The sequence below is a fragment of the Salvelinus sp. IW2-2015 genome, linkage group LG20 (genome assembly GCF_002910315.2).
Source record: "Salvelinus sp. IW2-2015 linkage group LG20, ASM291031v2, whole genome shotgun sequence".
NCBI classification, from domain to species: Eukaryota; Metazoa; Chordata; class Actinopteri; order Salmoniformes; family Salmonidae; genus Salvelinus; species Salvelinus sp. IW2-2015.
The window spans coordinates 46007818-46018890 of record NC_036860.1 but is presented as its reverse complement, the minus strand read 5'-3'; the positions used below and the strand labels follow the sequence as shown (position 1 = coordinate 46018890).

Sequence of the window (11073 nt, the reverse complement as noted above, 5' to 3'; positions counted from 1 at the left end):
TTTCTTCTCGTCACAAATATCTTTTTTATTTGTATGTACAAAAATTTGTGGCAAACAGGTATAACAGTTACTCATTTTACACAATGTGATGGGAGAATTGTAAACTGGCTGGCTAACCTCAAAACTACCTAATACAATATTTACAGCACACGCTTGCTTTCATCTAGCCGACTCCTCCCTGCTTTATCTACTTATCCATGAGGTCATAATGCATCATAGTCATCGTCTTCGTGCTTCCTTTTCAGCGATTCACTGGCCAAGTTCTGTGACACCATGTTGGTGGTGATGAGGATGTTCTTAGAGCCGATCAGGGAGGGATTGATTAGGACGTTTTGAACCGTTGGGGTGGATGGTGTGGCTGTCGGAAAACAAGACAAAAATCATGATTTATTATTAACATTTTGAATTCACATTTTATTCACTGAATAAATGCTAAGACAATCCCCACAAACGACTTAATTGAAGCTTCAGAGACCTGAATTACTCTAATGATGTACAGTGCATTCAGAAAGTATTCATACCCATTGAAGTATTCCAAGGGTCGGAAACTTTCCGGGAATTTTCCATGTGAAGTTAAGCCCGGGAATTTGGGGAATTTTGCTTCAATTCATCCTAAAAAGTTAGCTTATAACAGTGAACCTTTTTTGTGGGATTCACATGGAAATTCTAGGTCTTGTGGCATATTTTGGTTAAACTATCCCCAATTCAATGGAATTGCAACCCTCGCATGCACAGTGCATTCTTCCATCACATGTACAGCTGATTCTSAAGATCTTGCACACTAATGAGATGCTATCGAGCCCACACTACTACACTGTCTGAGCCAAGGACTACATGCTTTCTGGTAAGTTGATTACAATACTGGGTGGGATGAATATATTTTATATGACATACATTATTTGTTAACTAGTAAATTAGTACCCTACAGCAAAGTGTGTTTAAATCATTTCTAACTTGTTAACAATTTCTGCTAGTTAGTTTTTGCTAACATGTGGGTTTTAGCTTGCTTGAGCCTGCTAAGTGAGGAGTGTTAATTCACCTGTTTCAATACATGTTTCATTTTAAAACATTTATCTTACAAAAGGAGTTGTTTAACTGCTTAACTATTTACTTGTACATGGAATTGTATTTGGGGATTTTTACTCATTTTTTTCTAATCTTTACAGGAAAATGCCACGGGCACTATCTGATGTGTGGAGACATTTCACTGCAGCTAATGTAGAAGGAAAAGCTTGTACATTTGCAAATACTGTGCCAAATCATATGTAAAGAATGCAACAAAGATGCAGAATCATCTGGCCAAGTGCATAAAGTTCCCTCAGCGCCCACAACAAGCAACCTCTGACAAAAGTTACTCTACTTCTATTCGAGGTGAAAATTATAAATCAGACACCGTATCGATAACAACAGCTCATGGTCCTCCTGGAATCAGAAGTTTTTAACTCAATGGAGGAACGTAGTCAGAGAAATGGTGATGAATGTCTTGCTCAAGCTGTGTATGCAACTGGTTCACCTCTGATGCTCACAGGCAATGTGTATTGGAAGAGATTTCTGAACGTTCTTCCCCCAGCATACACCCCTCCAACCAGACATGCTTTATCTACTCATTTTCTGGATGCAGAGTTCAAGTGAAGGTCCAACAAATCATAGAGAAAACCGACTGTATTGTAATCATCTCTGATGGGTGGTCGAATGGTCGTGGGCAAGGAATAATTAACTACATAATCTCCACCCCTCAACCAGTATTCTACAAGAGCACAGACACAAGGGACAACAGACACACCGGTCTCTACATTGCAGATGAGCTGAAGGCAGTCATCAATGATCTTGGACCACAGAAGGTATTTGCACTGGTGACAGACAATGCTGCGAACATGAAGGCTGCTTGGTCTAAAGTGGAGGAGTCCTACCCTCACATCACACCCATTGGCTGTGCTGCTCATGCATTGAATCTGCTCCTCAAGGACATCATGGCACTGAAAACAATAGATACACTCTACAAGAGAGCCAAGGAAATGGTTAGGTATGTGAAGGGTCATCAAGTTATAGCAGCAATCTACCTCACCAAGCAAAGTAAGAAGAATAAAAGCGCCACACTGTAGCTGCCCAGCAACACCCGTGGGGTTGGTGTTGTSWTGTTTGACAGTCTCCTGGAGGGGAAGGAGTCTCTCCAAGAAATGTCCATATCGCAGTCTGCCGATATGGACAGCCACATCAAGAGGATCCTCCTGGATTATGTATTTTGGGAGAGAGTGGTAACCAGCCTGAAACTCCTGAAACCTATAGCAGTAGCCATTGCACGGATTGAGGGAGACAATGCCATCCTGTCTGATGTTCAGACTCTGCTTGCAGATGTAAGAGAAGAAATCCATACTGCCCTGCCCACTTCACTGTTGCTCCAAGCAGAGGAAACTACAGTTCTGAAATGCATCAAAAAGCGTGAAGACTTCTGCCTGAAGCCCATACACGCCGCAACATACATGTTGGACCCCCAAGTATGCTGGCAAGAGCATCCTGTCTGGTGCAGAGATCAACGAGGCCTGTGGTATCATCTCTACCGTGTCTCGCCACCATGGCTTGGATCAGGGCAAGGTTCTTGGCAGTCTGCGAAGTACACTTCCAAGCAAGGGCTTTGGAATGGAAATGCAATATGGCAGTCGTGGCAACATATCTCATCAGCCACCTGGTGGAAGAGACTTTGTGGATCTGAGGCTATTTCCCTGTTGCCTCCATCATCCTCCAAATCTCACCAACATCAGCTGCCTCAGAGCGCAACTGGTCCTTGTTTGGGAACACACACACCAAAGCACGCAACAGGATGACCAAGGTTGAAAAATTKGTGGCCATCCGGGCAAATTTTAGGCTTTTTGAGCCTGACAACGAGCCATCCTCAACAAGGTTGGAAGGTGACAGTGAAGATGAGGCCTCAGAGTCTGATGTTCAAGAGTTGGACATTGAGGTCATCCAGGGAGAAGACATGGAAGCCTGAGGGGAAGACAACCAAAGCTTTAGTTTCTAGACTATCATTTTACAGATGTATGTTGAAAACATTTTTGGGAGATGCGATGGATCATTCAATATTCCCTTTCTTTTGTTGTTCAGTGAAATCATCCCATGTGAAGAGTCAACTCATTTAATTAAAGTGACATTTTTAACTAAATTGTTGTTGTTTTTTCTATTGGAAGGATTTAATCATTTGTAATTATGTTTACTTATGATAATGTAAAAGGTCTATGTTTCTGTCTCCATATGATATGGTAAATATATCCAATGGAAAAAACCATCTACATTTAAATGGTATTAATATTAATTCCCATGGAAAGTTTCCACCTCTGAATATTCCCCAAAATGTGCAACCCTAGTTACAGCCCAAATTCAAAATGGATTAAATAGATGATTAGTAACCCATCTACACACTATACCCCATCATGAAAAAGTCAAAACATGTTTCGAAATTTTAGCAAATGTAATGAAAATGAAATACAGAAATATCTAATTTACATAAGTATTCACACCCCTGAGTCAATAGATGTTAGAATCCCATTTAGTAGCGATTACAGCTTTGAGTCGTTCTAGAACTACAGGATTAAGATTAAATCCTACTACACCGGCTTTGACGCTCGTCGGATGTGGCAGGGCTTGAAAACTATTACGGACTACAAAATAAAACCCAGATACGAGCCTACCAGACGAGCTAAATGCCTTTTATGCTCGAGGCAAGCAACAATGAAGCATGCACGAGAGCACCATCTGTTCTGGATAACTGTGTGACAACGTTCTCAGTAGCCGATGTGAGAAAGACCTTTAAACAGGTCAACATTCACAAAGCCGCGGGGCCAGATGGATTACCAGGACGTATACTCAAAGCATGTGCAGACCAACTGGCAAGTGTCTTCACTGACATTTTCAACCTCTCCCTGACTAAGTCTGTAATACCTACATGTTTCAAGACGACCACAATAGTCCCTGTGCYCAAGGAAGCGAAGGAAACCTGCCTAAATTATTACTGCCACCTGGCACTCACGTCGGTAACCATGAAGTGCTTTGAAAGGCTGGTCATGGCTCACAACAGCATCATCCCGGATACCCTAGACCCACTCCAATTCGCATACCGCCCCAACACATCCACAGATGATGCAATCTCAATCACACTCCAAACTGCCTTTTCCCACCTGGACAAAAGGAACACCTATGTGAGAATGCTGTTCAGTGACTACAGCTAAGCGTTCAACACTATAGTGCCCACGAAGCTCATCACTAAGCTAAGGACCCTGGGACTAAACACGGGCCACCCCCAGGTGGTAAGGCAAGGCAACAACACGTCTGCCACCCTGATCCTCAACACTGGGGCCCCTCAGGGGTGTGTACTTTGTCCCCTCCTGTACTCCCTGTTTACCCACGACTGCGTGGTCAAACACGACTCTAAAACCATCATTAAGTTAGCTGACGACAGTGGTAGGCCTGATCACCAACAACAATGAGATGGCCTATAGGGAGGAAGTCAGAGAACAACAACTTCTCCCTCAATGTGAGCAAGACAAAGGAGCTGATCGTGGACTACAGGAAAAGGTGGGCCAAACAGGCCCCCATTAACATCAACAGGGATGTAGTGGAGAGGTTCAAGTTCCCTGTTGTCCACATCACCAACGATCTAACATGGTCCAAACACACCAAGACAGTCGTGAAGAGGGCACAACAAAACCCATTCCTCCTCAGGAGACAGATTTTTTTTTTTGCATGGGTCCCCATCTCCTCAAAAGGTTCTACAGCTGCACCATCAAGAGCATCCTGACCGGTTGCATCACCGCCTGGTATGGCAACTGTTCAACATCTGACCGTAAGGAGCTACAAAGGGTAGTGCGTACAGCCCAGTACATCATTGGGGCTAAGCTTCCTGCAATCCAGGACTTATGTAAATAGGCGGTGTCAGAGGAACGCCCATCCAGTCATAGACTCTTCTCTCTGCTAACGCACAGCAAGCGGTTTCAGAGCACCAAATCTAAGACCAAAAGGCTCCTCAACAGCTTCTACCCCCAAGCCATAAGACTGCTGAACAATTAATTCAATGGCCACCGGACTATTACATTGACCCCCCCATTTGTTTTGTACACTGCTACTACTCGCTGTTTACCATCTATGCATAGTCACTTCACGCCTACCTACATGTACAAATTACCTCAACTAACCTGTACCCCCACACACTGACTCGGTACCGGTACCCCTGTATATAGCCTCGTTATTGCTGTGTTACTTTTTATAATTTATTTGGTAAATATAGGACTTCTAAGTAAGCATTTCATGGTAAGGCTACACTTGTTGTATTCGACACATGTGAAAAATAAAGTTTGAACTTTGCACACCTGGATTGTACAATATTTGCAAATCATATTTTTTTATTAATCTCTGTGAAGTCGGTTGTTGGTCAGCCAGTCTTGCCAGAGATTTTCAAGCCAATTTCAATCAAAACTAACTGGGCAACTCATGAACATTCAATGTCATCTTGGTAAGCAACTCCAGCGTAGATTTGGCCTTGTGTTTTAGGTTACTGTCCTGCTGAAAGGTGAATGTCTCCCAGTGTCTGTTGGAAAGCAGACAACCAGGTTCTCAGTTTCTTTTTATACAAAAAAAAAAAAACTACCTAGTCTTTGCAAAAGACAAATCTTTGCCACTTTTTTTGCAGTTTTACTTTAGTGCCTTATTGCAAACAGGATGCAAGTTGTGTAATATTTTTATTCTGTACAGGCTTCCTTATTTTYACTCTGTCATTTACGTTAGTATTGTGGAGTAACTACAATGTCGATCCATCATCAGTTCTCCTGTCACAGCCATTAAACCCTCTAACTGTTTTAAAGTCACCATTGGCCTCACAGTGAAATCCCTGAACGGTTTCCTCCCTCTTCGGCAACAGAGTTAGGAAGGACAACTGTATCTTTGTTGTGACTGGGTGTATTGATACACCATCCAAAGTGTAATTAATAACTTTGGTCAAAAGGGATATTCAATGTCTGCTTTTTAAAATTGTTAACCAATCGACCAATAGGTGCCCTTCTTTGGAAGGCATTGGAAAATCTCCCTGGTCTTTGTGGTTGAATCGGTGTTTGAAATTCACTGTTCGACTGAAGGACCTTACAGATAATTGTATGTGTGGGGTAAAGCGATGAGGTAGTCATTCAAAAATCAGTCCATGCAACTTAAGCAAATTTGCACTCCTGAACTTCAGGCTTGCCATAACAATGGGGTTGAATACTTATTGACATTTCAGCTTTTCATTTTTAATCAATTTGTAAAAATGTCTAAACACATAATTCCATTTGGACATTATGGTGTATTGTGTGTGGGCCAGTGACACTATCTCTAATTCCAGGCTGTAACAACATGTGGAAAAAGTCTTAGGGGTGTGGATACTTTCTTTAGGCACTGTAAATACACTGAACAAACATGTAAAATGCAACATTTAAAAAGTGTTAGTCCCATGTTTAATGAGCTCAAATAATAGATCCCAGAAATTTCCCATACGCACATTTGGTGCACAAATTTGTTAAAATCCCTGTTAGTGAGCATTTCTCCTTTGCCAAGATAATCCACTTGACAGGTGTGGCATATCAAGAAGCCGATTAAACAGCATGATCATTACACAGGTGCACCTTGTGCTGGGGAAAATAAAAGGCCACTAAAATGTGCAGCGGTGTCACAACAATGCCACAGATGTCTCAAGTTGAGGGAGCGTGCAATTGGCATGCTGACTGCAGGAATATCCACCAGAGCTGTTGCCAGAGAATTTAATGTTCATTTCTCTACAATAAGCCACCTCCAACATAGTTTTAGAGAATTTGGCAGTACGTCCAACCAATGTCACAACCGCAGACCACACGTAACCAAGCCAGCCCAGGACCTCCACATCCGGCTTCTTCACCTGCGGGATCGTCTGAGACCAGCCACCCGGACAGTTGATGAAATTGTGGGTTTGCACAACTGAAAAATGTCAGCACAAACTGTCAGAAACCGTCTCAGGGAAGCTCACTTGCGTGATCTGTGTCCTCACTAGGGTCTTGACCTGACTGCACTTTGGCATCATAACCAACTTCAGTGGGCAAATGCTCACCTTCAATGGCCACTGGTACGCTGGAAAAGTGTACTCTTCATGGATGAATCCCGGTTTCACATGTACCGGGCAGATGGCAGACAGAGTGTATGACGCCATGTGAGCGAGCGGTTTGCTGATGTCAACGTTGTGAACAGGGTGCCAGTGGGGTTATGGTGTGGCCAGGCATAAGCTACGGACAATGAACACCGTTGCATTTTATCAATGGAAATTTGAATGCACAGACATACTGTGACGAGATCCTGAGGCCCATTGTCGTGCCATTCATCCGACGCCATCACCTCATGTTTCAGCATGACCTGTACACAATTCCTAGAAGCTGAAAATATCACAGTTCTTCCATGGCCTGTATACTCACCAGACATGTATCCATTGAGCATGTTTGGGATGCTCTGGATCGACAGCATGTTCCAGTTCGCGCCAATATCCACAAACTTGCATAGCCATTAAAGAGAAGTGGGCCAAAATTCCACAGGCCACAATCAGCCTAATCAACTCTATGCGAAGGAGATGTGTCACACTGCATGAGGCAAATGGTGGTCACACCAGATACTGACTGGTTTTCTGATCCACGCCCCTACTTAAGTTATCTGTATTCTCAGTATTGTGAAATCCATAGATTTGGGCCTAATGATTTTATTTCAATTAACCGATTTCCTTATATAAACTAACTCAGTAAAATCATAAATTGTTGCACTGATATTTTTGTTCAGTGTACATAGTATAAACTTAATAGGACTACAGTAGACTCATTCACCAGCCGTCTGAAACAAGTTAGCAGTGTGAAATGAAGAATAGTCTCTTACAGGACTTGGAGGCTGCAGTCTGTGAGGATGGGATCTGAACGGTGAAGCGTTGCCCCGACAGAGACATTGGCGTCCCCACTTTGGTAGTGACTGACTGAACTGAGGGAGTGCCTGGAAACATGCAAGAAGAAAGGAGTCAATGTTTTTGTAATGAAACAGAAAATACATCAGATATGGTAGCAACAGGGCTGCACACCAAAAGGCCAACCCAAATCCCAATGTCAAATGTACGTGCTTGGGACAATGTGTTAGAAAAATATGTAACACAATGAAGAGATATTACTGAAAAGTTCATGCACTAAAGGGTCCCTCACCAAAGGTAGGTGTGCTGGACCTGCTGGATACAGCTCCTACACTGAGACGAGGCACTGTTATTCTCCCCGCGGATGAGGACATCTGCACAGGAGAGGAACAATCAGAAAGATTCACAAAATAGAACAGAATGGAATAGAACACAATAAAGATGAATTGCGAGTGCAGAGCAGATCATGAGGTTACCTTTCTCTGTATGGATTTGAGCCTGTAGTTAGGAGCAGTCAGACAGTAACGGTCTGGGGGCAGGCGGGGCCCAGTGTATGGCTTAATCAAAGGCAGAGGGGTCTGGTTCTTCTGCCTAGCTACCTCCAGCAGGAACTACACAAAGTCAACATAGTCAGGAGTTAGTCTTGATCATTTATGAACACCTGAATAGGCAAATAATGATGTCGGTCTTGGCACTGATACTCAATCTTACATCTCGTGGTGGTGGGGAGGTGAAGGACTGGTCCATGCGACTCTGGATCGCCAGTCTTATGTCGTCAGCATCCACATTGTTCTTCTTGGCATGTGTTGCATAGATTTTGGCATCCTCGATAATGGTTGTCACATATCCTGTAAAATCAAATTACTTTATTTTCTTGTAGTGCTCAGTGATCAACCAACATTTTGGTTATTTTGGGGTTTTAAAAATGTATTGACCGACGTCTGTTCAATTATTTAAATTCCATTTCGTTCTTAAAAAGAATTTGTGAGCGCAACGTGCAGTTTTTCTAGAGATGAATCAGGTCAAGTCCGATCTGTGCGATGTAGTACAGTTGTAATTTCCAACAGGACAATATTATAAATATTTTAGCCCAGAAATCGTGGTAATGAACTACAATGACCATAATCCATTGCGCGCCTACTTGTCTGAGACGGAGAGAGGAGACAGAAAAACGAGCGATCGAGATGGATAGAGCACTTGCTTGTGAAGCATCTTCTCTACCTGAAAAAAACATTATATAAGAATAATAGTTGGTATCCAGCAGTCATAAAAATATGCCTTATTTACTTACTTTCAAAAACTACTAAAATAGTGATTTCGTCAGACAGCAGCTCTATAGAGATATGAAATAATAAAGTAATCAAATAGGCCTAAAACACATTAAATACACAACTGAAATATTTTTTTAAAGTAAACTAATGTGAATAAATGATGGTTAATAAGTGATAAGCAGTAATGGGCAATTACTACCATCATGAGGCTTTTATTAATTGTTTTATTCTGTGTCATTACAGCATTCAACCCACATAATACATTTAGTGTGTAAAAATATTGACACCGAAACGACCACAAAAAGCACTAATCCATCAGCACTATTGTTTTGGTACATTAACGTTTGTCTTGTACGTTAGCTGCTAATATGCAATATTACACACAGAGCATAACTAACAAAGGAGAGTTGAATGTATACTTACTGTAGGTAAACTCCAGCATTTGATTAATCACTCTGGGCTCATACTCTGTTATCCCCATGTCTTTGAGGATTTGAATCATAACCTTTGCAATGGAAGAATTAGAGGATAAGAAGCTAGAAAAGCAGTATACTGTGTCATCAACTCGTCAATCCAGACATTAGCTTTGAAGTCCCTAGGGCAATTCCGACAGCTGACAGGATTTTTATATTTAAGTATGTGTTGGTTTTAATTGACTTTTTATTCTTATGTGTTCTTAATGTGTTGCATTGTGTATATTTATCTATACTTACCTGTTTTATGTGCTTGTTTGTGTATTGTGCTGGGCTCATTTGTAAAAGAGACTTTAGTTTCAATATGACTTCCTTGTTGATATAAAGGTAAATACAATGCACTAGCTAGATAGCTAGCTACAACAATAAAAATTAAGTCAGCTGCTGACGTTAGTTTGTCCTGATAACTAACAGGCTAACGTTAACTAGCTACTATAGCTAGTTACTCTTCCCAATACAATAGTCAAGTAGATGCATTATGTAAATATATCCAAATAGAATGACATGGAGTTATATTTCTGAACAGCACCCTACATAAATGCAGTTTGAAAAAGAAAGCCTTATGTTCTAGTTCTAACGTTATCTAGCTAAAAGATAAATAACTGTCTAGCTACCTAGCTCGCAAGCTACCATAACTTAGCTAACATTCATTAACTTACCTAATGTTAGCCACCTAGCTAACGTTAGCTAGCGAGATAATGAGCTGAAAATCCTGCAAAAATCGACTTAAAAACTTCAGACAAAGCCACAATAGATATTTACCTAAACACTCATCATTACTGTGAATGATTGAGACTATGACATTTCACAAATTGTAACTAGGTGGTTTACTCCTACCTGTGCATCTTTAGGAACAGTTTTCGGAGAAGCCATTTTCACGTTTGTTCCTTTCCCGCGCCTCCACTTCCGCACTAAAATCTAGGTTGAAGATGGGATAATAATAATAATAATAATAATAATAATAATAATAATAATAATATTCTTCTTCTTCTGTATTATGCCGGTCCAGAAACAGATGTTATGGGTGCAAGACGCCACCTATTGTATCAACCTACTATTCTGCAGTATGATTTTATTACACTTTGCGAGAAAAAAAATCCCTACCAATTTACCCTACAGCCATTAAAACCTCTCCATTATTCCACTAATTTGGCTCTATCTGATGCTACACCAGGCCAGCAGCCTGAGAGGATGTTCAATACACCTTGTAACTCTTCTGCAGTAAAATCTCGTATACCCAAGTACTTCTCTGCAGCTGCCACCACAATATCTATCCTCTGTGATTTACATTCCCTTCCTGAGGTACAGTTGACAACCATGGCCATGAATGTAAAAAATATATATTCTTATTGAATCACACGTAATTCCTATCACTTTCTATTGGCCTTGGCCTACTCAC

At 41.4% G+C, this 11073-nt stretch overlaps 1 protein-coding gene across 2 annotated transcripts; it reads right to left on the bottom strand.

Moving 5' to 3' along the window:
• On the bottom strand, positions 1 to 10819 carry LOC111981956 (transcription initiation factor TFIID subunit 9). Of its 2 annotated transcripts, none has more exons than XM_024013460.2 (7): positions 10512 to 10819; positions 9625 to 9706; positions 8642 to 8778; positions 8407 to 8541; positions 8223 to 8304; positions 7909 to 8019; positions 1 to 358 (listed from the first exon to the last, which is right to left on the bottom strand). In XM_024013460.2, exons 1-7 carry the CDS (start codon positions 10545 to 10547, stop codon positions 204 to 206), a joined length of 738 nt encoding a protein of 245 aa, XP_023869228.1. In that variant the 5' UTR covers positions 10548 to 10819; the 3' UTR covers positions 1 to 203. The 2 variants fall into 2 exon arrangements, with proteins under 2 accessions (XP_023869228.1, XP_070305527.1); XM_070449426.1 differs by lacking the exon at positions 1 to 358 and adding an exon at positions 2856 to 2985.
• Positions 10820 to 11073: the final 254 nt, after the last annotated feature.